This window comes from Castanea sativa, chromosome 7, assembly GCF_040712315.1.
Source record: "Castanea sativa cultivar Marrone di Chiusa Pesio chromosome 7, ASM4071231v1".
NCBI classification, from domain to species: domain Eukaryota; kingdom Viridiplantae; phylum Streptophyta; class Magnoliopsida; order Fagales; family Fagaceae; genus Castanea; species Castanea sativa.
In genome coordinates, this window is record NC_134019.1 from 21,909,319 (window position 1) to 21,936,897 (window position 27,579).

At 34.0% G+C, this 27,579-nt stretch overlaps 2 protein-coding genes across 5 annotated transcripts; one reads left to right on the forward strand and one right to left on the reverse strand.

The window, feature by feature from the left end:
• The first annotated feature begins 326 nt into the window (after positions 1-326).
• On the forward strand, positions 327-14,524 carry LOC142643740 (fatty acid amide hydrolase). Of its 2 annotated transcripts, none has more exons than XM_075818451.1 (21): positions 327-421; positions 590-769; positions 912-1,021; positions 1,129-1,189; positions 1,756-1,946; positions 2,026-2,155; positions 2,299-2,376; positions 2,475-2,622; positions 6,074-6,186; positions 6,274-6,349; positions 8,382-8,453; positions 9,065-9,116; positions 9,669-9,749; positions 9,843-9,926; positions 10,089-10,192; positions 10,397-10,489; positions 10,945-11,013; positions 11,496-11,560; positions 12,923-12,984; positions 13,970-14,065; positions 14,189-14,524. In XM_075818451.1, exons 2-21 carry the CDS (start codon positions 691-693, stop codon positions 14,249-14,251), a joined length of 1,827 nt encoding a protein of 608 aa, XP_075674566.1. In that variant the 5' UTR covers positions 327-421; positions 590-690; the 3' UTR covers positions 14,252-14,524. The 2 variants fall into 2 exon arrangements, with proteins under 2 accessions (XP_075674566.1, XP_075674565.1); XM_075818450.1 differs by having other exon boundaries at positions 397-421; positions 680-769.
• Positions 14,525-18,326: 3,802 nt separating this feature from the next.
• On the reverse strand, positions 18,327-27,065 carry LOC142605360 (phosphoglycerate mutase-like protein 1). 3 transcript variants are annotated; one of them, XM_075776825.1, is made up of 10 exons: positions 26,861-27,065; positions 24,682-24,749; positions 24,420-24,604; positions 24,213-24,292; positions 20,816-20,978; positions 20,233-20,307; positions 19,985-20,073; positions 19,293-19,412; positions 18,700-18,744; positions 18,327-18,622 (listed from the first exon to the last, which is right to left on the reverse strand). In XM_075776825.1, exons 1-10 carry the CDS (start codon positions 27,031-27,033, stop codon positions 18,505-18,507), a joined length of 1,116 nt encoding a protein of 371 aa, XP_075632940.1. In that variant the 5' UTR covers positions 27,034-27,065; the 3' UTR covers positions 18,327-18,504. The 3 variants fall into 3 exon arrangements, with proteins under 3 accessions (XP_075632940.1, XP_075632938.1, XP_075632939.1); XM_075776823.1 differs by having other exon boundaries at positions 24,420-24,527; positions 26,793-27,058; XM_075776824.1 differs by having other exon boundaries at positions 26,793-26,952.
• Positions 27,066-27,579: the final 514 nt, after the last annotated feature.

Here is a 27,579-nt window from a genome sequence, read left to right on the forward strand (position 1 = left end):
TTATCATTATTAATTCATTATGATAGTGTAAAAAAAAAAATACTTGGTTTCCATCTCAAAAACCTATATTCCTATATCCACGAGACAATATTCCAAAGAAACACATTTTCTTCAATTGCTTGTACAGATAACAAATTACAACACGACCAATATTAATAATAATGGCCCATCAAAAAAAATATTATAATAATGGGATTCGCAGAACATAAAAAATAACTCAAACTATCAAAATATATTTAAAAAATATAAATTTAATACAATTTACTGAAAGTAGCAAACTCTACTGTAGACTTTTTGTTTTTAACTCAAAATTCAATCAATTCCTTGGTTACATTTTTTTTTTTGGATAATCAATTCCTTGCTTACCTCTTCCATTCGTGGAAAACAATTTCCATGAAGAAACTGGTAGTATTTGGCAATGGTAAGAGCAGCATTAAGTGCACCACTGTGTCACTGTTCCATTATTTTCTAAAGAAAGACTGTAGTCTACGAAAGCAAGAAATACTATTAGTTTTCAGTACTTTAATTTCCGCTCAATTCTCAACAACTCATTCACTGTAACTGACCTGGTCTTGGTTTGGTTTTTCAGTACCATAATTTTAGCCAATTCATTCATTCAAACCCTCTCTGAAAGTACCTACAAGGCTACAAATTTCTTTGTTCTGGTTTCATTTTTCAGTACTAAAAAAGATGGTAAAAATGCGTGTCATGGTTCCGGCAGAGGACGTTGACTTGTCCACCGTCAAGTACGAGCCTGAAACAATCCAAGGTCAACCCACATACTCAAATTCCATTTCATTTTCAGGGTTGCTTTCATTTTTCATATTTGTATGCAAAAATTCAGTCTTTGTTGTTAGAGCCTTGATTACTTGTTCCTTAAAAACAACAAAAAACTATGATGTTTGTTGCAGCACCGCATTTGATGGGGTTGGTGTTCAAGCTGTTTGTTAGGATACTGGAAACAAGGGTGTTGGGTTCTCTGATTGTGTCTCACTTGAAAAAGCAAAATAAAATGGTTGAGGTTTGTGTCTCTCTTTTTTCTTTTTCAGTTTCTGTTACATCTTAGATTGAATTATGTGTAACAATCAAGTGGGGTTGTTGTTGACTATAAGAGAATTGGATTGGCAGATGTTGCAGAATACTGTCATACCTGAGGCTCCCATGTTTAAACCTGAATTCCCTCCTCAAGGTTTTTATTTTTTCCCTTATACTCATTAGTTTCTTTTCTTTAATTACTGTTTTTTTTTTTTGGGATATAGATCAATTTTAGTTAAAATTTAATATTTGGTTTCTGTTTAATGGTTACTAATGGTATCAAGCTGCTTCATACGATTGTTATTATTTTGTTAACCATCTGCTAGTTTAATTATTTGGTTTCTGTTCAATGGCTACTAATGATATCAACCTGTTTTTTGAAAACGGGATTGTATAAAAAAACTGTACCCAGACAAAATAGAAGTGATCTTTTTAAAAAATCTGTACTTTGAAAATCTATGGTTTGAAACCAATTTACTTAAGGGATTGATAACTGTATCCATCAATCTCTAGTTTTATGTATTACATTATGTGGGAAAACCAACATCCAACAGGAAAACCACAGAAGGTAGTTGCAATTTGCAATTATTCATTTCATATAAGTACAGGGAGTAACAGGATAATTGGGTGTCACACACAACATAGTGCTTAAACTTGTGTACTTAATTTACGAATCTTTGAACATGAAAAATGATTCAATGAGTGTGATGTGAATTTTAGAACCAGAACATGGGGTTGTTGTCCTTAAAGAAAATGGAATACCTGAGGACCGAGTTGAATCAGCCTTAAAGTGTCTTCCACATTATGATCCTGCCAGCCGTGGGAACGTGGAACCAGCTTCATCATTCCAGTATTGGAAGATACGTGATTATGCCCATGCTTATCGGTCTAGGCTTGTGACCCCATCTACGGTATGTTACTGTTACTAACTAGGAGTTGTGAATATTTTTAACTGGCTTACAAAAGGAACGTTCCTATTTCAATTTATAGGTGGCAGAGCAGATCATCCCAGTTATCAAAGAGTTCAGCAGCAAGAAACCCCCAACACCATTATTGATTTCCTTTGATGCTGAGGAAGTCAGGAAGCAGGCTGCAGCCTCTACACAAAGGTTTGAGGAAGGTAATGCTGAGTTTTAAAGTTTTATTCATGCATATGATGGTATTCCACTTTAATATAAAAAATGTTCAAGCATGATTGTGTTGACTGTGCTGGAAATATAGCCCAATTAATCATTATGGAACCTTTTAATGTTGGTTGTGCAGGAAAACCATTATCTATATTGGACGGGATTTTCATGGCAATTAAGGATGACATAGATTGCTTTCCTCATCCATCTAAGGGTTAGCAATCATTGAGATATTTTTTTATGGAAAAAAGGTTTCATGAGACTGTCTCTGAAGGTAGCAGAAAACTTTAAAATGTCATTCTATGATGACAGGTGCAAGTACATGGATGCATGAGTTTCGCTCTGTTAACAAGGATTCGGTTTGTGTTTCAAAATTGCGTAGCTGTGGTGTAATCTTTTTAGGCAAGGCAAATATGCATGAGTTTGGCATGGGTACAACAGGAAATAATCCAAATTACGGGTAAATTTATCTATGAATTTAAGTTATTAATTATTATCAACACACTTAGAGCTTTTTAGCTCATTGGAATAAATCAATTTTTTGGAACATGTATGAACCAAATTATTCCTTGATAGCTTTCCTAAATATTGAAAATGTTGTCTTTGACATCAACACATGCCAATTGTTTAAATAAGGAGATTTGGGACTGAGAGAGATGCTTTTTGGAGAAGGGTAATAAGGGTTAAATATGAAAGTGAGAGGGGGGGGGGGGGGAGAGGTTGTTGCTCTAACTCCATTCTAGGTCCTTATAGGGCAAGTTTATGGAAGCCTATTAAAAGTGAATAGTCTAATTTTTCTCGTTATGATCAGTTTAAAATTGGAGATGGGCTAAGAGTAAAAATTTGGTATGGTGTTTGGTGCAGGATTAGTCCTTTGAAATTGAGTTTCCCAGAGTTTTTCAGCATTAGTAGGGATAAGGGGGCTTATGTGGTTGATCTCATGAAGTTCTCTAATGGGGTTCTTTATGGGATACAAAGATTTTGTGTTCTGTTCAAGATTGAGAATTGGAATCCTTGTCTACTTTTATGGATGTTATATATGGTGTCTCTTTGAGGGGTATTGGTGAGAATTATCTATGCTAGATACCTGCCAAGAGTAGGGGTTTTGACTCTTTTGAGGTGAGTAGCTATTATTGGGCATTAATGGGTGTTTGTGATCAGTCCTTCCCTTGGAGGAGCATTTGGAAGCCGAAGGTTCTTTCCAAAGCAGCGTTCTTTGTTTGGACAACTGCTTTGGGGAAAATTTTGACAATTGATAACTTATGCAAGCGAAAATTATGGAATCTATATTGGTGTTACATGTATAAACACAGTGGGAAATCAATAGATCAACTTTATTGCATTGTCCTATTGCAGTCCAGCTTTGGTCTATGGTGTTCACATTGTTTGGTCTCTACTGGGTAATTCCAAAGTCTGTGGTTGACCTTTTAGCATGTTGGCAAGGGAAGTTTGGTCGGCATCACAACAATATTACCTAGATGGCTGTCCCTCCTTGTGTTCTTGATTGTATTGGTCCCCTATGAAGCACGGGTGCGGGTGCGGGTGCGGGACTCGGCAATTTTTGAAAAAAGTGGGTGCAGGTGCGGCGGGACTTGGCAATTAAAAAATTATTAAAAATATTTTTATTTATATTTTCTATATATTTTTAATATTAAAATATTCTTAAAAAACATATTACTAATTTACTATGCCTTGATTCACAAAACAAAGAAAGAAAAAAGCAAGAAACACAAAACACAACACAAAACCAAAAAGAAAACACAAAAGAAGCAACAAATATTCAAAATAAAATTAAGGAATGATAGATTTAGGGTTTTTGGGTCTCATTTAGAGCCGATTTCGGCTGTTGCAGCATGATTCGAGGCCTGTTTCGGCCGTTTCGGGCCCGTTTCGATCGCCGGCCGATACGGACCGATACGGCCGAAACAGCCTGATTCTGGCCGAATTGGCCCGAATCTGCTTGAATCGGCGCCGCGTCGGCGCAATTCAAGCCGCGTCGGCGCGAGTTGGCGCAAGTCGGCGGGAAAAATAAGATGCCACGTGGCCGACGCGGCCGGACGCCGCACCGACGCGCGAGCAGCGGCGTCCCTCGCGCGTCGGCGAGTCCTGCCGTGTCAGACGCGGGTGCGGCACCTCCGGTGCCGTGTCCGTGCATCCCAGTTGGTCCCTAGCTGTATACATTGTGTATACTTGGATGACTCTCTTTTTAATGTTTGAATAAATTTTTATTACTTATCCAAATTTTTTTTTAAAAACATTTATCTGGTAGAATATAGTACACTGCTATCAACAGGCCTTGGAGTGACTACCTGTTTTGTTTGTCTCTCATTTATGAACACAAGGCTTTTATTTAGTTGAATCACCTTAATTTGTTTCATGGATGTTTGCAATAACTGTCAAAATCTTCAGCTTTATACTTAAAATTTAGTTAGATAGAGGAGGATTCATCTTTTTCCTAAGGTTGTATGTGTCGTTGCAATGGGGAAACGGTGGATCATCTATTGATCCATTGTGAGATTGCATATACACTATGGAGTGAAGTATTTATGATGTTTGGGATTCATTGGGTGTTGCCGGACACAGTAGCCTCCTTCCTTTCAAATTGGTACTATTGGCTAGGTAAGCATTCCTTGAATGTATAGAACTTGCTGCCAGTGTGCATGATGTGGTTAGTATAAAAAGAGCATAGCAGCCGTACGTTTGAGGAGAGTGTGAGATCTATCAAGCAATTGAAGTCCTTGCTGCTTCGTATTTTGTTCGAATGGTCTTGGATAGAGGGTTTTACCAACTGTATTTTCATTTTGGATTTCCAACTCTCTCTTAGCTTCTAATTGATTTGTTTTTATTTTTTCAAGGAACATAGGGTATTCCTTTTCTTGCAATAAAATCTATTACTTATCAAAAAAATACGTGGCATGCATTTTAAGCATGCAATTCTACCTTGATCATTGTATGAAATTCAAATGCCTCAATGGGTTGTGTTTCAAGATGGCTTGGATTATTTTTTATTATCCAGGTTGGTGGGCGGTTGAGCATAGCTTGGGTTCAACCTGTTTGTGTTTGGATCAACCTGTTTACATAGGGTCCATATAATCCCAACTCTGACCTATAATTATGTTTTTATCAATTAAAGTTAGCAAATTTGGGTTGCCATTTCTATGACTAGGCTAGCATAGAGAAAAGAGTTTTAGCGAAGCTAACATGATCTAGCTTTCTATATCACTCAACATTTAGGTTTTCATATAATTATTTCATGTAATTTTTACTTATAATTTTACTTTAAAAAAAAGTATGTTTACTTATAAGTTTCCCACACGGTTGAACCAGCATATATTAGTAGCTTGAAGAATTCTTCAATTGTTGCAGTTAGTCATCAAAATGCTGAGGCAAGCAAATGTGGCATCAAAGAGACCTTTCATACTTCATTTAGTGTCAAATCTGTTTTTAATGTAGTATAAGATATAGTGGTCTTCCTTGATATACTGTTCATTAAAATTTTTAGAGATACTAGCTGGAGAACATTTCAGATTTTGAACAAGGAGGTTTAAATGAGTACAAGAGAATGAAAGAATACACATGTACAAGATGATCCCCACTCTTTTTGATACTTGTGTACTTGCATGGCTCATTTGGAATATCATCACTTATTATCCTTTGTTTTACTCTTTTCCATATTTTTAAAGCATACATATTTTTAATTTTAGTTATTAACTGTTGCTTGTTGTACTTGAATACTTTTTATTTTATGAGTAATAAATGTTCTTGTATACTTATGCATTGACTTTAACCTAGGGGTTTCTAGATAAGATTTTTAGCCCATAATTTTAATTTCTTTGTTGTACAAGTTCCTTGTTTCTCCCTCACTAGTTAATATATAAAAGATTTTCTGATTGATGTATTTTGAAGTGCAGAACAACAAGAAATCCTCATGCACCTGAAAGGTATACTGGCGGATCTTCCTCTGGTCCAGCAGCAATTGTAGCTTCTGGACTATGTTCAGCTGCACTTGGAACAGACGGCGGAGGTTGTGCAAATATAATATGCTGGCTGCCTGGTGATTCTTATATTTTTTATTCTAATTTTTATACTTAATGGAATGTTAAAAAGGCAGGTTCCATTCGTATTCCTTCATCCCTTTGTGGTGTAGTGGGCTTAAAGTCAACATATGGACGGACAGATATGAAAGGGTAAGCACTTCAAACATTGGATCCAGGGTGTGACACATTTCTTGTATTTTGTACCTTGTGCAGTTGTGCTCTTCTGAAAGAGATAATGTTCAAAAATTTAAAATAACAGTTATATTTTCAAGATTCTAGTCTCGAGTATGGTAAATCTTTGAACGTAGTAGTACATCTTTTGTTGTCGTGTAAAGTTAAAAGTCTATTCTATTCTGACTACTTCCGTTGGTCATTCCCCTTGGACACAGTGCATGGTGGTAGTTGTAATTTTTAACATTTGATGTAAGGGAAGTTTGGAGCTCATATTGCTGCAGGACCATCAGCAACCATTTTCTGTTGTAGATATAAAAAATTGAAATGGTGGAAATTTGTGGTCATTAGGATAAGACTCGCGTTATGATCAAGATGATGATCATGATGAAAAAATATTAAAATTTGTAGAATAAGCATACTTAAATTTTTTATTAATAAAATTTGATAAAAGATAAGTAAAAGCCCAAGGGTAGAGGAAGAAAAATAGAATAAAATGAGTATCTTCCAAAATGAAGTGATCTACATACAGATACATTTTAAGAATACTCTTTTTTTGGCTATAAGAAAATGATTGTCATGCATGAACCCCATGTTTTTGGCCTTGAGTTCTTTATGTTGTGTTGAGATTTATGATTATCTAACTTCTAGCTGAAACTACACCTTGAAAAAGAACATCATATATTATACACCTACCTTTACATAATGCTAGATGTGAGTAAGGAGGTGAAAAGGTCGCTAGGTTTCTTAATATCCTTTGGGGAAGATAAGTTAGTGTACATTAAGCTGTGGTGTCCCTATCATAGGTAGATTATGTAATTACTATAGACCTTTGGAACATAAACTCCGTGTATGACCAGTATGAAGCAGCATATCAATTAAAAGAATCTTCCATTCTGTGTTGAAGTATATGAATGGTTGGGCGGCATTGAAATTGATAACTAAACTAGCAAAGGTGGTGTAAAGCAGTAAACCAAAAGCACTGCAGAAAATCTTAATCCATAGCCTTTTATAATTTGTGTCAATCAGTGAGTTTGCTGTGTCTTCGTATCAGTCAAATACTTGTCTTAGTTCAGACATTCATATCATTGTTTTGTGGCTGTACAATGATTGACTTTTATCAGATATAAATATAACTTTCTTAGGTTAAATTGGGAATTTTAAAAAAATAAAAATTTTCTCAGGAGAAGAGTTAAGGTATCACAAAATCTTACATGCTGCCTCAGGAATAGCTGCAAGCCTCTTTGTGATATAGTAGATGAAACAGCTCACTGACCTCAGACATCTTCATATGTGATATGTCAGGATGAAGAATTGAATACTTCCTTTTCAGCATTTAATTTTTGATAGGATTCAAGCAGACATCAATCTAGTCTTTTTAGCAGTTCAAGGATGTTTTTTCTTTGGGAGATGAAACTTTTCCCCTGATTGTGCTGCCTTGCACCAATGGCTGACCAAAGCTTTCCTTAACATAATGTTTATCCTGTTGTGTGGCCTTGTTTTGTAATATGCTTTATTTTAGCTATAAAGCATATATAAATTGTTTTGTATGAAGAAATATCTTTGAAAACCTCCTCTCTCTTTTTTTTTGACAAATATCTTACAAATATCACAATATGTCTAGCGCAATATGGGTTATAGAATTCTTTAATTTGATATCTGTTACATCATATTAAATTCGGCATCACTGTACATGAGCTAAATGAATGTCGTGCTTTTGTATTTTCCAGCAAGAAGGTAAATTAATGTGATAAAATTTAATCTGTATTTTTTAAGTATAAAATAAACCAAAAGGCTCATCACTAAAATCTCGTTGATTTTTAGGATCCAACATGTCTGACTCATGCTTCAGCTTTGATCATTGTAATCATTTCAATATAGCAAAGAGGGGGAGTCCTTGTTATTCACATGTTAAATATTTGGCTAATGTACTAAGATATTATTGATGCTATAGAAAGAGTTTTTCAAGCATGAGTGATTGAAAATCATATTTGGAACCTTTTCTTTGTAGATCATTATGTGGTAACGGGACTGTGGAAATTATTGGACCAATTGCGACAACAGTGGAGGATGTCATGCTAGTGTAAGCGCTTCTGCTTATGAAGATGTTCATCACTACTTTGTGTTTTATTTAGTTTCTATCTTCTAATGGATTTGTGATAAAGAACCCTCCAATTTTATTTCATTGCTACAGTATATATTATTGTCAGTTCCAGTAAAACATGTCTAAGTTCTGCATTGCTCTACTTTTTTCTTTTGATAAGTAGTTCTGCATTGCTCTACATTGAATAACTCATAAATCATTAATTCTTCTCCCAAATCAAAATTCAATTGTGTGGGCCATTGTAGAATTTTGAGATGGCTTGAAGTGCATAATCCGGTTGTTCACAATCTCCTTTTTTTGGACATGTTGCTTGAAGTCCCAATCCTGTACATTCATAAACATTTAGGGTTCGAGTTATAGTCCAGTGGTACCCACACCCTCTGTGCCTCTGTGGTGCTTGGTGTTTGGGGTTCAAACCCCACCTCTCCCTTCCTCTCCTATTTACCTATTGAAAAAAAAAAAAAAAAACCATTACATCTGACTTTGATGCAGTTCCAAACTATTGCCTTGGCTACAGAAAAAAAATTGGTTGAAAACATTTGCTTGCCTTGTATTCCTTAATTAATTCTGATCGACTGATAATTCATCAGGTATGCAGCAATCTTGGGCTCCTCTCCTGCAGATAGAATCAGTTTGAAACCGGTAACTTTAAACCTTTTTAATTAATATATATATATATAATAATAACTTTAATAATCCTTATTACTTATCAAAATAATGTACAAGTTTACATACATTCTACTTTTTAAGCCTTGATTCAATTCACTAGAAGCCTCATTTTTTTTCCCAATAGAGGAATATGTAGAACTGGAAGAAAGATGCATGCCTCGTTGATTTCAATAAATCACATTTTGATTTGGAATTGATAATAGCTATAGAGTTAATAATAATTCTTGCATCCAAATATAGTCATGAAATAGTGTTGACCGCTCAGGCTGTCTGTTCAGTATTTCTACCTTGCTTGATTGTGAGACAGGTCTTCAAATATATTTACTTTAGTTTATCTAGAACCAAGTTTGCAGTCACTCATTTGCCCTTTTTATTTATCCCATTTGGTGGGGATTTAGGCTTAGTCAAGTTACATGGTCCTTTTTTAAGGGTGGACAGCTGCAATTAACCTTATTTATTTATTTACTTTTTTTTTGTGTGTTTCATTTAAATGTAACTAATTGTCTAATTTTCTCTGATTTGTAGTCTGAACCTTGTTTGCCTATACTGTCAACAAATGAAAGTTTAAATGCTTTGGGATCTTTACGGCTGGGAAAATACACAGCGGTAATCTCACTTTAGTTTCCACTGATGTCGATTAAATTCAACTGCTTTAGATATCAGATTTCATTTTATAACTATATGATTATCCTACTGCAGTGGTTTAATGACGTAAATTCAACTGATATCTCTGATAAGTGTGAAGATATTCTAGATCTGCTGTCAAAAACTCATGGTTGTGAAGTAAGTCCATCATAACTAGTATTGTTCATTCTTTATTTATTATTTATTTCAAATAAAATGGTGCTTATATTTCGCTGAAGTACTATGTTTCAAATTGAGAAATAGCATTCTCATACAGTGATAATATGCTGAGATACAACATATTTCATATTATCTTTCAAGATGGTGGAGATTGTTATACCTGAGCTCCTTGAAATGCGTACTGCTCATCTTGTTTCAATTGGATCTGAAATGCTGTCTTCTGTGAATCCTTATTGTGAAGAAGGGTATGATTCTTTACCTCTTTGCAAAGGTACATTAATAGATTGTTGTATACCAAAACTAAACTGAGAGTTTTTCACAAGTTACTGGAATTGTTCAGAATGATTTTTATTAGTATCAAGGATGGCTTTACTTGTTGAAAGAAGAAAAAGATAAGGATGATTGTATATTTAATTTGATATGGCTTCCCTCCTTTTTTCTTTCTGTAGGAAAGGGGTGAGGTTTAATTATGATACTCGTACTAGCATGGCACTTTTTCGATCATATACTGCAACAGACTATGTGGCTGCCCAGCGTTTTAGGTGAGGCAAGATAATGATAAAAAATAATTCAGTTCTTTTGGAACATTACATGCATATTGTTCATATTGCTACTTTTTTTCATATTTGCAGCAGAAGAGTGTAATCCTTACAAGCATGCTATAGTTAATGGAATCTCATAAAATCATGGATGTCCAAAAATGTTTAACACATGTAGTTTATGTGATATTTTTAGATTAGTTCACTGGTCTTCTATTTTTGGAAAGATATGATTTTATCTGCATTTTAGGGCATGACACATAAAACCCAGGAGTGTTAATTGTATTCTTTTTTCCATTTTTCTATGAGTGACCCTTCAGAAATATCTGATGTACTTAATACATATATCACATCCTCATTTAAGGCCATATAGTAAGTGAGATCCTCATTCTTTTTACTTGGTCTAAACGATGATAGTTCTTTGTATTTAATTCTAAATATTTTTTGGTTTTCTTCAGGCGAAGGCTTATGTACCATCACATGGAGATCTTCAAGAAGGTTGATTTCATAGTGACCCCTACAACTGGGTACGTAAGCCTAATTGATTACAGTGGTAATAAGTGCAACTAAAGTGGAGCAAATGATGATTCACAATAAAAGTTGATCCAAATAGAATCTGTACATATCACATATAATAGTTATCATGTACCTTTCTTCCTGAATTTTTTATAAAATTTTTTGCTTATAAATGCTATGAACTTTTATTAGAAAGGTAATAAATATCTGATCCAGCCTTGCTGTGATCTTTTTTTAGGCCAATTTGTGATAAATCTTATATGTAGGCTTATTGCATTCTGAACTTGGTCTGCTTTTCTCAGCTTTTGGGAGGCACATTCATTGTTTGCCTGTATTTAGAGTTTTATTTACTAATAGTCCATGTGATTTTCAAATAACAATACAAATTTGATTTTTGCACTTGTTTACGTCTAATTGATTGTCATTCATAACCAAAATATGATTTTTTCCAAAGTAATTATAATTGAATTAACATGCTTTCTTACGCTAACAGCATGACAGCTCCCATAATACCTCCTAGTGCACTTCAGTTGGGGGAGACAGATATGCAGGTTACAGGTTTGTTGTCCATGTTTCACATTGAAACACATGAATTTGAGAAATTTCAGTCAAAATGTTTGTTTCTAATCAAATTACATTGCCTTGGGCTTTTATGTTTCTCCTAATTTCTTTTCTGTAACTATAATTACTGTTGTCATTTTCAATTTTGAACTAATGATGGGGCTGGTTATAATTTTTCAATTATGTTTATGAAAGAATTGCACATGCATGATAAATTGCATCTATCTATCATCAGTTTCTATAATTTAAGAGGTGGATAAGTCTTTTGTTGCTATGTGATAATTTAAAACCTTACATGCATGTTTTGTGCGTGAAATGGTGGTTCAGTTGGTAATAAACGTTAAATAATTTATAAAAAAAATCTTTTCTCCCTAAAAAATGTGTGTCCGACCACACTTCCTTTTAGTCTTTTGCATTGTCATAAAATGGATAGACCAGGTCAATATTGATTCATGCCCCATCTGATTTCAATCCATCTACCGCACTATTGCCTTTCTTTTTTTCCAACTGCCTTTGATTCTACATGTTTAATTTCAAGCTTTGAGCTTAACCTGACTAGAAAATGGTGATGTGCCACGATCCTAAGATGTAAACTTTTACATTTATGTTGCATCCATATGTTCTCTTTGTTTCTGTAGAATCTTGGTTATTGGGAATGCCAACCCTGCAACTGGAAAATGTTCTTTGCATGCCACAATTTGACATGAAGTTAGATGGCCTCATAAGAAACTCCACATAAGGGCCATAAGGCCAAGAAACCTTACTTGATGGCTAGGGGCTCACTTGCCATACTCCCCCCACAGCTTTCCATCCCATCAAACCCAGTTACCCTTTCCCATTTAGCATGTTAGTCCACTTATGGATGTAACTCTAAATGCCCTTAATGTGAAAATAGCCCCTAAGTTAAATAGCGTATGTCTGTGTGAGATTCAAAGACCTTGCAATATTTCAGGTTATTCATTATATTCTGAAGCTAGAACTGACCCTTTGAGGTTTTACATTGGTTTGTTTCCAGTATCTTCTTCTTCTTTTTTTTTTTTTTTTTTTTTTTGTTATAGGTTCAATGATCTCCAATTTCCAAAATTTTAGATTGTACATTAGGCACATGTCTGGTATCTTTTTTGTTATCATATATTCAATTATGTCCATTTTGCAAAATTATGAGATTGTGCAATAGGCAAATTTTCAGTGTCTTTTTGGTTATTAACTTATTATAGATTCAATTATTTCCATTTACTATCTATTTTTGCTAAATTTGTACTAAATTTTGTGTTTCAGTTCTCTTTGTTGTCCATATTTTAGCTTTACACGCTTCACCATCTTTTAAAGTTTTCTTGCATACCCTTCTCTTGTTTTCAGGTGATCTTATGCGGTTTATCATTGCAGCAAATCTTCTTGGACTTCCTGCTATTTCTGTGCCTGTGAGTGATGCATTTCTTTTTCTTAAAAACCTATCGGAAGTGTTCTATGGTTTATATGTGTTAGGTACTCTGCTGTCATTCTTTGTAAATGCAATTAACAGAAATAGACTCCCACCTTCACAGCAAATTATGAAATTCCCATTTGTCTTACAACCAATGTTGCAACAACTCCCACCAGTCTTGATAATTTTTAACACAATCTATAAACTTTGAATCTGAAGGATAAAGAGAAAGGGATAAGAGGAAAGGAAAGGAAAAACTTATGGTTAACTTTCATAATATTTTATGGTGTTTGTGTTGAGTAGAACATAAGTGCCGGATAATTAGTGGACAAATCAATTTTGTTATGGTACTTTAAAACATGTCTAGACATATCTCTAATGTAAATAAAATGAACCCCTAATTCCCCATCTTGATAGTGTTAAAATCTGCAACAACTCATTCTAATTTTCCCCCTTCCATATCATGTACTAATCTGCCAGCAATTTATTATACCATATGAATCCTAGGAAGTGGAAACCTCTTCCAGACATTTAGACAATAAGAACACACTCTTCAATCTTACCCTCATCCATTCCTGTAAGATTTTTCTCTCATGTTTAAAAGCATGCTCTGTTTGTTTTAGTGATAACTTTCAAATTATTCTCCCTATTTGTAAAAAAAAAAAAAAAGTAATTTTTTGTGAAAATTCAAACAATTAGTTCTTGAACTCATCCAAGATGCAACCCATTGAACTGAGTTCAAGAATTTGGGAGCTTCCTCCAGCACACAAAAGGTTATTAAACTTTTAAATCTCTACAAAGAAAGCCTTTCCTCTATTTAAGTACTGAATATCTCTAAGTAGCTTAATAGCCTATTACATTCGGTCACTATCCAAAGATAGATTCTTTGATCAATCAAGAATTCTGTGTGTTTTGCAACCTCTTTTATGTTTGCTATTCTGTTGGCTAATTTTTTGTCTTTTGGGTAATTCTTCATTGTTCAGGTCGGTTATGATAAACAAGGACTTCCAATAGGTTTGCAACTGATAGGCCGTCCATGGGGTGAAGCTTCACTCTTGCGTGTGGCGTTTGCAATAGAGGTATCAGTTCTTATTATATTATTGAATGAAAGAAAATGGATAGTACATGCTATGAGCAACTTGTTAAAAAAAAAAGGAAAAAAAGTGCTTGTCACTGATGTAAAGCACTCGTCATTTTTTCAGGAACTGTGTGCAAAGTCTAGGAAAAAGCCTGCAACTTTTTATGATGTTCTGAAGACTAATTAAAGTGCGGTGGCGTGCTGTTGCTGTTTGTGGTTTATGCATTGCAACAGCTCTTCCTGCTGTGGTTGTCAATATCAAAAGACATGTTCCCTTGCAACACCAATTTGCCTGTATCGAACATCAATCCAAATGGGACAATCACGATTGGACTACTAGCGGCTGGCAGCATATTGTTGACTTTTTTTTCCCCTTCTTTTAATAATATAATATAATATAAGCAAGATATTGTTGATTGGAACATATAGGAATTGAGTATTTAATTGCTTTGTGTGATAATTTGCACTTTATAGGTTTCGGCATAAGATCTAACACCTTTTAGTGACTATCAATATATAGACGAGAGGGATTTGCGTTGGCATTCAGGTTCTTTTGGTAGCCATTGTTCATAATCCCATTGCTCCCCAAGATTGAAAAAAAGCCCTGGAAAAGAGTAAAAACAACAGAAAAATCCCACCCATCTCTCAGCTTTGGCTTTTTTTAAGTTCACATTAGTCAGATCGAATCTGCGTGATAGTGTGTTTATAACACTTCTCATCCCTGCCCACCTTTTGATCTCAAAACTTAAACACCTTAAAGCTGCTCCTATCTGCCAGCACCCTTTTCCGGCTGCTGCACATCAATTTACTAGCATAACAGACAAAAACATCGTATACAACGCACAAAACTTCCATATTTACAAGATGTTGAAGAAATTGTCAGTAGGAAATCTTCCAATTTTGGAAAGGTTGATTCACAGACACCCGCAATCTGTAACACCAAGGTCCAACCTCTACACTAGCATAACACATCTCACAAAAGTTTGACCCTTTCACTTTGGGGATAAAAGATCTGGGAATGTTAAGGTGCTGTAAAATGATGGTTAAGGACATACATCACAACGAAACCATAAAGATAATAACAAACAGTTGTGCTTTGGCGACTAGATTGGAACGTATTTAGAGGAACTTCTTGTGGGGTTTATCAATTGAGTGTTTCAAATATCCTTTGGTGGCTTGGAGAAATGTTTGCTTACCGTGTGAGTTGGGTGGTTTGAGAATTCGGAATCTGGCGTCTTTTAATCAGGCCCTATTAGGGAAATGGCTTTGGAGGTATGGCCATGAAACCACTATGGCGAAGAGTCATTGCCATGAAATATGGGGAGAGAAAAAGGGGTTGGTACACTAAAGCTTGTCGTAGGGCTCATGGTTGTGGGCAGGGCCGGCTCTAGACATTTTGGGGCCTAAGGCGAGAATTAAAAATGAGGCATTTTTTATACTTATATATTAATTAAATTAATATTAATTTAATATTATTATATTATAATATATTATTATATTTGGACCTCTTTCTACTAATAAATCTCTTAATTTTGTGTCAATATTTTTCCAATTACCTGAATCATAAATATTTGAAGGAATATAATTCAACATGTCATTATTATTTTTATTTTCTTCTAGTTGAACATAATTATGGTGAACTTGTTCATTTATGACATTTTCATCATTATTTTCATTTTCTTCTAAATTATTTTGAAGTTCATTATCAAGATTTATTGTATTGCAAAATTGAACATCATTGTTATCTTGCAATTGTATCATTTCATTATCTTCTAACTCTTTTTGGTAAATTTCTTGCTCATTTGTGATATTTTCATCTAAATTTTGTGTTATATTTTGTTTATTACTAATAACAAATTTACCCATTGATCCTTTTTGAGACTCAATTAATTTTTCTTCTCTTTTTCTTTTTTTAAGTTTTTCATATCCAGATGCATATTTCCTATTAGACATTTCTAATCAAACAATATATTTATAAAGACTAAAATAAAAATAACTTTCAAGTGTAGAGCAAATGAGAAATAGAACCTAATTTATATAAAAAGTATTGTTGTAGTTTCACCGAACAATAACAAGTTTTTAGCAATTTCAACCTGCATAAATAAAGACTTATTCAGTATATATATATATATATATATATATATATATATATATATATATATATATATATAAAAACTGAAAACACAAGATTAAAAATAAATAAATAAATAAATAAGCACAACCATAACAAAAATTTAAGTACAACTATAACACAACAAGGCTGATTAAAATGACCCACCCACGAAAAAAAAAACACAAAACAAATTAATCCTATATTCCTATCTAATCTTATCAGACGATTTTCCCATAAAAAATTTATAAAAAAAAAAAAAAAAAATTTATCAGAGTTTCAGACTTATCACTTATCTATAACCCAATACCCAAGGTCCCAAATACAAAAAGACAAACCCACAGGCCACAACTTTATAAAAAATCCTATCTATCTAAGATCTAACCCAAATCCAAAAAGAAGAAAACCCAGGCAACACCGCAGCAGCAAGCTTTATTTAAAAATTTTAAAAAAAATTAAAAATTAAAAAAAAAAACCTTGAAGGAAGTTGCTGAACGGCTGAACTGAACAGAATTGAGGAAGAGGAAGAGAAAGGCCGGAGGAACTGAGGAAGCTTGCTGCCAAGGTCGGAGAGTAGATGAGATTAGTGAGAATAGGGGAGAGAAAGAGAATCAAAGAGAAAGAGAATGAGAGACAGAGAGAGGCGGAGAGCAGGGATTAGAGAAAGGTAAAATTTTTAGGGTTTTGAGTTATTTTATTTGTTGTGATTTGTGATTATTTTGTGGTTAATGTGTTAGACCGGATTTGTAATTTATCCGAATGATTTTTGGTTTGTCTGATTTACCAAAAATTTTGTTTTTTGGTTAAAAGGATGTGCCAAAATTTTGTACTTCAGCTTCACCTTAAACCTTCTTTTTTTTTCTCCTTACCGTGTCAGATTTTTGGTGCTTCCCTGAAACTAAATTTTTTTTTCCCCTACTCCCTCTTATTTTCTAAAATTTTGGGGCCTCCCTTTCACTTGGGGGCCTTAGGCAACCGCCTAACTCGCCTAAGGGAAGGGCAGCCTTGGTTGTGGGTTATGGCGGAGTATTAATGAAGGGTTGGATACTTTCGTAAAGTATGTCTCTTTTGTGGTGGGGATGGTTCTCGTATCCTTTTGTGGCATGATAAGTGGACTGGAGATGTTCCTCTTAAATTGTTTTATCCTCAGCTATTTCTGTGTTCAGCCAATAAAGAGGCCTGTATTTCGGATGTGTTAAGCCCTCTTATGGGTGAGAATGACGAAATGTGGAGTTTAAGATTTTACAAGGGATTCAATGAATGGGAGTTAGCGGCTTCCTACTCCATTCTTCATTTCATCTATACCCGAACTCCTAGTGGTGGAGGGTGTGACAGGCTTAGTTGGGATCTTAATGGAAGTGGGAAGTTTATTACTCGATCTTTTTATCTTAAGCTTCAAAATGCAGCTCCTTCCACTTTTCTTTGGAAGGGCATTTGGAAAGTTAAAGCTCTTAAAATGGTGGCTTTTTCCATGTGGACAGCAACTCATGGTCAGATTCTAACCTTGGATAACTTTATGTTTCGTGGTCATCCTTTGACGAATCGTTGTTGTATGTGCTATTGTAATGCAAAATCTGTGAATCACCTGTTACTTTTTTGTCCGATAGCTCATTCTTTGTGTATACATATGCTTCGGTTGTTTGGAATCGATTGGGTCATACCAAGTTCAGTTGTGGACTTGATTTTTAGTTGGTATTATTGGCTTGAGAAGCATAGTTCTGATATTTGGAATTTAGTCACAGGCTATTTAATGTGGACTATTTGAACCAAATAGAACCAGCGGTCTTTTAAGGATAAGGGGAAAACTATAATTTAGTTATTAGAGTCTTGACAGCGGATCCTCTTTGATTGGTCTCGATGTTGGAGTTTCTCGGATTGTTCTACCCTTACGGATTTTCTTTCATCTATTAGGATAGATTAGGGGCTACTTTTGTCTTTCTGTTTCCTTTTTCTTGTGTTCACTACCGTGATCTCTTTATATTTTTCTCGCTTTTCTCTTATTAATAATATTCTCTTCTTACTTATCAAAAAAAAAAAAACCCCTTCTTAAAACTAGAAGATTGCAGCTCTACTAAATTGTTCCTAAGATCTAGTTCATTATAATTTTCCCTCAAAATTGAATTTTCGTCCATCTCTTCTTGATTGGCCGAACTTAAATAAACCTCCTTTATCTAACAAACAATTTCAAATGTATGTTACCACAACACATAGGATAATAGGTATGCAGTTTAAGAGAAGCCCAAACTTCAAAGAATGCATTTAGTATATGGAACTGAATGTTCCAATTTGCTTGCTACATGAACCTTGAGGCACATTTTTTTCTATGTAAATCAAGAATCTGGCCCTTCTTTCTCTAGTTTCTTCTCGTCTGCAACATCACTAGGGCGGTCCAGCCCAGCAGGAATCTTTCCTGGATAATTAGTTGTTGAGGCATCTGAACCTGTCATACTGGCCAAACAAGAGAAGTCATAAGAACCCTGAACAGGAGAAATTCACCAACAGTTTAGAAGAGTTCATAAATTCACCTTCTATCAACAATGACCATAGACCGAAGCTCACAATTTGCAAAGCTGCAAGTACATGTTGCAATAGTTATTTCTTATTCGTAAATAAGTTGATAAAAGGAGAAAGTGACGTGTCAATTAAACTCTACATCAAGCTCCTATTTAATTTCTATTTGAAGTAATTTGCTTGTAATAATCCTATATTTAAGAAAAAAAAATTATAAGAGATTTATTTAAGAAAAGATACATTAACGATTTCATTACAGCTCAAGGATGCAAAAATAGAAATGTTACAGCATGTAAGGACATGCAGTGAGAAGAGATCATGAAGCATGATATAAAAAGCGAAATGAAAAATATATTTCAAATATTTTCTTTTCATTATTTTTTTATTTTAAAAGTTCAAACCTTGAGGGGCAAAAATAGAAGACAGTCAATCCTATTGGGAAAATGAAAGGCAAAAACTCTTATGTAGTGAATATTATATCTTATGTACCTAGGAGAAAACAGGGTTACCCTGAAAGGAGCATCCTTATCTACTAAGCTGATGATTCATGTTTAAAGATTGAGTCAACATATTCTTCAAATAAATGAAAGGCATAATGGATAATTACTGTTTGCATATCTCTTTCTTCACCAAGGGGTGACAGTCATTTCCAAATGAACTTAGCGTGTGAAACAAGAATCCACTGTGGGTAACAATTGCAATCTCCTTCTCTGGCCGTGTCCACAACCTGAGAAACAATTTTACAGAAAATCAGAGGTTCCACTTATGATCAGTCAAATTGAATAACCATATATGCTTACAATACCTAAATAATGAAAACAACTAAGAGAAAATATTGAGGAAATCAATCAAAGCTTTCTAACTTTTCATACTTCTTGGGACCTATTGGCTCTTTAGATTTATGTTCTATACAAATTATGAGAAACATGAAGAGCACTCAAAAGTTATTATGTCCTTGTGAAAGATGGGATCTTGAAAGGATCGATAAGCTGGAAAGTTCATCGTATGTTGAGAAATAAAGGATCAAAGCTAGCAATACCAATGAGCATGTGATGAATTAAAATGAACCTTGTGCTTCAAAAGGTTATAAGTTAGATTTGAAGACAGCACATTGAACACCATGTTAGTCACAGGATATTAATTGATGCATCATGTGTCCTTTCCAGGGAGTAGGGAAATGTAAGATACCACAATAGAACAATAGGAAGTCCAACTTCCAAGTAACAAGTGGTTGCAGTTTCAATAAGTTACTGTTTGAATGAATGTTAGGGCCTAACTATAAGTAAACAAGCTTGTCACCAGTTCATGAACTTCAACCCCCTAGCTGCAACTTCCTCCGTCGTCTCTCTAATATCAGCCTTCCATAATATATCCTCATCACTTTCCATCTGCAAAATAATAGTAATAATAAATTTTATTCACTATAGAACCAAAGGAAACAACTAATTTTCGCCTGAAATTGTACTGCCAGCAAAAGATAAAAGCATCCTCAATGAAATTATAACCGCCAGCTGTTTCTAGATCTATTTAGATATCTAAGTTCTTACCAATGAGAAATCAACTGCAGGAAAAAGGAACTGATATTCACTGATGTTCCTCCTTTTATCACAAGGGTGAACTCCCTGCAGCCAGATATATACAAACCAAAAATACCTTTAGATGTCAAGAAACTAAATTACCGGATAACACTTAAAGGAAAGAGGAATGCAGCAACAATTAATATGCACCAAACTCATCACAATTATTAAAAATTTCTGGTCTAATAGAAATGAATGGAACATTTTCCATCAATGGTCTCAGCGTCAATTTGAATTAGAGAATTTTAAAATTTGTGCAATTAAAATTTATAAAAAAAAAAAAAACCAAGCCAACTAAAACAAAAAATTACTACAGACCAATTCTGAAACCATCAACGTGCAAATGGAATGGCTGACTCTCTTCCCTATGAAATCACTGAATTTATTCCATAGAGAGCTTGAAGATTTTTATACTCACTAGGTTTAACAGAAATCTTGTAGGCATGAGCTTGATTTTATACTCATTAGCTCTCAACAATATGATACACTTTCCCCCAACGGGATGCATGTGTAAATGCAAGAAATAAAAATATCTTATTTTCACAAGACATACCAAATGTTCTCGACAAAGTTCTACTGCTATGACTGGTGGGCAGTTAAGACTTGAGATTGCAGCACGACTACTGTTTCCTGCATTTGCCACCATTAGAGGCAATACATCCATCCCATCTGTATAGCCCTCACCACCAAATACTCCAACAGCAGTTTGTATGGTCCTATAATCAAGTAACCATAAGCAAAATTTTGCAACATTAATAATTGAAGCATGTCTTCCCAGGGCAAATAACAACTACATGAAACAAATTCATCTTCCAAAAGGAGAACAGACAAAATGCCACCATATTTTTACACATCCAATGAAGTTTGTTTCAACTTAACTTGAAAATTATCTGATATTACATCTTTGCAACTCAAATTATAATAAATTACTCCAGTAGCTTCTATGTTTGCTGGAAATAATTTATGACCAAATAATGCCCTCTCCAACTTTCCTTTTTTTTGATAAGTTTGGCCCCAAAGGAAGAGGGAAGGGTAGATTCGAACAAGGGAGATCTGCTTCATGAGATGTAGTCCTAGCCAATTATGCTACCCGTGGAGTTAATGAGCTCTGCAACTAAAGATGAACAAACTCCACTTGAATGCTACTGTAGAGATAAATGACTTTTAAACAGACTAAATCTCAAACTGCTCAAACGGTACCCACAAGCTTATTGAACTTCCATAAACTAAATATGCTATATAAATCCAGCAAGATTTATATGATGTTATACTTCTCTCAATTGCCTTTGATTTTGACATAGAAACAGGAATTTTTTTGGCAATCTGCTAAATGGCCTCCAGCTTTTGAATGGGAACAATAATCAATAAAATGTAAGGATCTCACAAGAATAAAATGCAATCCCAAGATCAAAAAGCTTCTAAAAGAGCATGTTATGTTCAATTGAATAGCATAACTTTCATATATTATGCTATGTTAAATTGTATAGCATAATTTTCATATAGAATGCTATGTTCAATTGTATAGCCAAGAGTATAAAAGTTTCAAGCTCAATCAGAACTCACAAATTAACATTATCCATTAGACAAGGAGGTGCAACACAATATCCTTAGGTTTTCCTCTCTGGTCCTATGGATTAAATTGCACTTTCTTTTATTGGTAAGTTACACACACACCAAGTGCATCTTGAAACAACAACTTGACCCTCGCCTTGCTCTTACAATGGGAGGAGGTGCCATCTTAACTAGAATTCATTGGCCTGTTGATTTGTAATTTATCAGAAATCATTACATATTTAGTTGTTTGATGACAACATTGCAAGAACCACTACTCTTCAGGAGGACAGCAAAAAAAATTGCAAATCCCCAACTCTATCAACCTCACAAGACTTGTCAGTGATATATTAAAGTCATTGCTTTTACTGCCCCCCAACCCCCCCCCCCCCCAAAAAAAAAAAAAAAAAAAAAAAAAAAAAAAAAAAGGAAATGAAAAAAAGTTCTAATTGACCTGTCATGTACTGACGCTAGTCTAAACAAAAAAGGTGAGCAGTCAATGTCAAGGCCACTATGGTCATTTTCTGAAAACCAAACTAAAATGGAGCATTAAAGACCAATTTGATTGTTGTTTACAAGAACTACGCTTCAATATAAAAAATATGCCGAACAAGGAGTATTCAAATCTAAACAACAGAAGTGGAATTACTCATAATGGAATTTGTTTAAGTGATATATTTATATGATTTCATGCTAGTTTTGCATGTACATCAAGACAGTATATTTCAATTCCCAGGATTCTAACACATGAGAATCATCAACGCTGAAGCAAAAAAAAAAAAAAAAAGAAAGAAAAAAAGAAGAAGACTTTTATAGGCTTTGAAATTCCAAAGTATTTACATCAAACACTTTAACTACAACAAATTTAGATCATGCCAGGATAATGATCATAAATGTAAGTAACTAATGAATCACTTATGGACTGATTTTATGAATAACAGGTTCTGCATTTTCAAGGAAACTCTGAATGCTGAATTAAGTAGAGTTATCCGAATAATCCATCTCCTCAAGAAATCTACCCTAGAGATTTTCTTGTGAAACCATTCATGAGCTTGAGGAAAAATAAAAATATCATTGAAGCCTGACAATGTACACACAGACTTCCACCCCATCACATTGATAAGAGTTTCTAGGCACATCCACTATTAGACCAGGATTAAAACAATATTAGCATGTGCAAATGCAAATTTGCAAGCATAGTTGTCAAATGTGAATCGTATTGTGAATTGATTTTTTATTTATTTTTTCAAATTATAAATTTGGAATATATTCCAAACTTATTTTATAATATTTAACAAGTTAACTAAATAAATCAAATTAACATGTGTTTATAACATACACATTCAAATTTATTAAACTCAAAAGTGATAATACATGACAAATGACCCAAAATAATAATTTATTTTCATCATCTTGCCTAATCAACTCCATCTAAGTCAATGTTATCATCATGTTCATCATTTTGCAAATTTATTTCTTCATTGAAACAATAACGACAAAATTAAAAAATAATTATATTGTCAAATTTTGAAGAAGAAAGAGGGGAAAAAAAAAAACTTATGGATATGTTATTTTATTGGGCTAAATTAACCTAATATTTTTTTGTTAAAAACAAGTCTAACAAGTTGTTGGATTCAAATAAAAGCACAAATTTTAACAAAACAACTCATTTTAAAGCATATATCTATTTATCGTACGATACTATGATTTTATGATACAATATGCACCATTACATTGTACTATTCATGAGCACTTCCAATACGTCATTACGATACGGAAGTTTTTGTACACGATACGATACATATCGCGTATTGAATGATACTGACAACTATGTTTGCAAGTTTGCACGTACGTACACAAGTAGTACAAAACTTTGAGTGCACCAAGTAGAATTCATAAAAGAATCAAAGATCCTGTGTAGTAACTGCACATTCTCTTTCCAAAAGTGTATTGCCTTGTATCTGTTGCAAACATGACCATAGTCTATCACTCTTTTGAACAATAAAAGCCAATAAGTGGTCATTTTTCCACGGTCATTTTGACCATGGAAAAATTCTTTCCAGCTGTACCAGCAGTATGTAACATCACCAGAACTTTAAAATTTGGAAGAGCACATTATAGTGCAACTTTCAAAACCAATCAGGAAAAGAGAAGAGTATCTCAAGAACCTTTTTCACTTCAATCCAAGTAAAAAAAAAAAAATCTACTTTTTAGCTTCAGATGAAATCACTAGACATCATTTCAAATAAAATAATTCTGTCCACACTAATCAGAAAAGCATGACTCTAATATTATAGAAGTGGCAATTTTTTTTAATTGATACAGTACACAGACGTGGAAAATATAGCAACAAAAGCTTATCAAGATCCAATATGTGTACAAAATGCTGATGTCAATACCTTATCAATGGGGATGTAATAACTAAATCAACCCGCTTGGAAAGCCCACTGGCATGAACATGCTTTCGCAGATTATCAACCTGTAATAGTAGCAAGAGTACTAATGCAATATTATTCTCATGGGGGTATTACATTCTTTCAAACAAGAAAAAAATTATGGTACAGCTATTTTTATGGAATTTAAACGTTTAATGGCTTGCTTTATACCTGTTGCCAGCCTAGTGGCGTAAGGTGTGCATCAAAGTATTCTGGAGACAAGTATGCCTTGTAGTTCTTATCTCCCTCGACATTGTGGATCCCTTGCGCATGCCTCACCTGGATGTATGGTTTTAAAAGACCACAATGCCTTGAGTTGCGAGCAAAAGCCAAGAAAGAAGGCAATCTTGAATGTCCTTCAGACAAAATGTATAGAAGCTTCAAATCCATGATGGACTTGGAAACTAATTTGAAAACAAATTTGGATACCAACCAGGTGAAGAGTTTTGCATCTGTGCAATGGAAACAAACTTGGGCCTGCACCACCATCCATATCTGCAACTGAAGACAATTGCTTTTAAGTAAGAAAATCGAAATACATGAGCACAAAACAATTTGCTTGTAACATTTCAAGTAAAATAAGGATTTCAATATAGCATCTGGTCAAAACCATAAAAATAATACATGTATGTATGCATTTTAGCATTTATAGACTAGATATAACAAAAACGTGTGTGTTTAAGAAGAGAAACAACTAACTCAGCAATCACTTGCTTAGTGTATGTCCATGACCCATGAGAGGATCCACCACTAGAGCTGTTTGGAGTCTTTGGACTATATGAAAATAACCACTACATAACAAAGAAACATTATTGCTCCCAGTGCTCCACTATTGCAAAAGGGTCTCAAGCAAATCTCTAATAAATAACGATATGCAGGTTTTTACTCTTCTTGACAACCCAGCAAAGACTTATCATGGAGAATGAGGATTGAAGCTGAGAAAACTTCATTTAAGTGTGTGTTTGGATACTGCTTATTTTATTGAAAACTAAAAACTTATTGCTGAAAACAATAAAAAAAAAAAAAAAATTGGGTTACTATTCACTGCTGAAAACACTGTTCAGCACTGTACACTTGCCTTAATGCACTGTTCATTTTCCATGAACAGTGTGCGGGTCAAAAAAAAAAAAAAGCAAAAATGCAGACGTGAAACGCAATCATCAGTATCCAAATGTAGCTTAAAATGCTATGTTCTTCTAGGAAGTTTCAGAGGTAAATCCTACTCATTGATCTAACAGACTATCTTGTAAGTCATCAATAGATTACAGCAAGTCATTGGATACTGACAGTGAATTATTAACCAAACTCTTGAGAGCCATCGTAAGATGAAAATTTTGTAAGCAAAGCTTTGGAGAGATGTATTCGTAGAACTAAATGATCTTAAGTAGGAAAAATATTTGTTATTTCTGGTCTGCAATCATGGTTAGTATAAAACCATGCAACATTGTGGAGAAATAATGTCCCCCAATGATCACAGTCAATAAGTTCCGTCACTAAACTAACGGAATAAAGGATAAATATACAATGAATAGAGGAGCTACAAGAATTTGGTTTCTTTTAAAAGCATGGACCTGAAGATTTCGTCCATTGAAGAAAGCTGAAAGTATAATTAAAGCAAGTGATCAAACATGTATAATATTTAGAGCTATGTCCATGAGTATCAACTCTAAGAACAAAAACAATCCACAAGAAATGCAGAATTGGCTGTCAAATTAATGTTAACAGTTATAGGGTTAAAATTTTAGAAACAAACTCAATTAGCAACATTGTGATGATGTATCAGGCTGGACCAAAGTGCTACAAATTTCTACATTGTTGGCTTTTAGGAAACACTTATACAGCTGTAAAAATTTCACACGTTTGATAATCATTCCAAGTTGAATTTTTTTTTTTTTTTTGGATAAATTCCAAAGTTCATGGAATCTATAGGTCCACAATTTTTTTGAATGAATTGACATAGTCTTAAAAATAACGCCTCAAAGGTGTTCTCTTTGCATCATTTCCAATAAATCCCCACCAACAATACCTTCTTCTTTTTTAATGGGGTTAATTTAAATTCCATATAATTAAAAGCCAAGCTTTCTTAAGAATGAACAACGAGACCAGGAGAACATAACAAGCATAATTTAATAAGCAAGATTTACTGCTATTAAATAAATGAGCAATAAAGGGCACATATATTATAGGAATGGTCAAGAATTTTATAGTCAGATAAGAAATCCCAAATGAAAATGTACAAAAATCACAAATTTCAATCCACAATACAATTTCCCTTACACAATATAAAACCTTTACAGATCAAGCCAGCACTATTTTCCTGTAAGATTCACAGATCAAGAAAACCAAAACCTCATCTCAACTACATGAAAATTTCCACAATGACCCTCATCCCAAGACACCAGCTTTAGCAGCATAAATCCAAGATATATACAAAACAATCTTAAAAACAAATAAAGACCCATATGAAATAACTCAAAATCAAAACACATACAGTTAGATATGTGTGTCTGTGTTATTTGAGTATTTGGGAAAAGGGTATATTACCAGGGTTAGAGGAGAAGCAAAGAGCAGAGATACGAGATCGAAGTGGCGGGGATGAGTGAGATTGAGACCTGTTAGAAATGCAAGTGGAGGAAGAGAGATACGTTAGAGAAATGGAAGTGCTTGGCTTGTTTTGCCTATGACGATGATGTCTGGGTGTGACAGGTCTAGTTGTGATAGGATTAATGATATTATATTTTTCTGAATAATAAGGATTAATGGTATTTTTAATAATAAGGGTCATGTTGCCACTTTTCTGTTCTATGCTACTTTTGCTGAAACTTGTCTTTGTGATTTTATTTTTAGAAGCTGGGATTGTATGGGCTATTGTGCCTTGAGTCTTTGAATCTGGAGTGGACCACCCTACACCCAATTTAATAAGCCTCCTTTTGGCATAGCTTAATTGGATGTTACAATTACAAACTTGCCTCTCACTTTAGTTTCTAGAGGCTTTTTTTTTTTTTTTTACAACCACTCACACACAAAAGACTGAAAAGAGAGGGAAAGGAAAAGGAGTTCTAATATAAAAGCATATTACAACTTCACTTAAAAGTCATGGTAATTTTTAAGGGATGATGGGGGTAAATTATACTACACACAACATACTCTTTTAAACAATGTGACTATTTTTTTTGAGAAACACACACACATATAAGTTTTATAAATATAAACTAACATCTTACCAATCACAAAATAATAATTAAAATATTTTGTTCTTTTTATAAACAAAATATTTCATTTATTATGTGTTGAAGTTGCATCAATCATATTTATTACCAAATGAGAGCTA

What these genes read in the sequence shown, in the direction of transcription:
- LOC142643740 (XM_075818451.1), top strand. Translation starts at nt 691, where the DNA reads ATGGTAAAAATGCGTGTCATGGTTCCGGCAGAGGACGTTGACTTGTCC. An exon ending in GGCTTGTGACCCCATCTACG is followed by an intron (nt 1,947 to 2,025) that starts GTATGTTACTGT and finishes TTCAATTTATAG; the next exon opens with GTGGCAGAGCAGATCATCCC. An exon ending in GACAGATATGCAGGTTACAG is followed by an intron (nt 11,561 to 12,922) that starts GTTTGTTGTCCA and finishes TCTTGTTTTCAG; the next exon opens with GTGATCTTATGCGGTTTATC.
- LOC142605360 (XM_075776825.1), bottom strand. Translation starts at nt 27,033, where the DNA reads ATGACCCTTATTATTAAAAATACCATTAATCCTTATTATTCAGAAAAA. An exon ending in TCCACTTGCATTTCTAACAG is followed by an intron (nt 24,750 to 26,860) that starts GTCTCAATCTCA and finishes AATTGTCTTCAG; the next exon opens with TTGCAGATATGGATGGTGGT. An exon ending in AAGAAAGAGATATGCAAACA is followed by an intron (nt 18,745 to 19,292) that starts GTAATTATCCAT and finishes ATGTACTTGCAG; the next exon opens with CTTTGCAAATTGTGAGCTTC.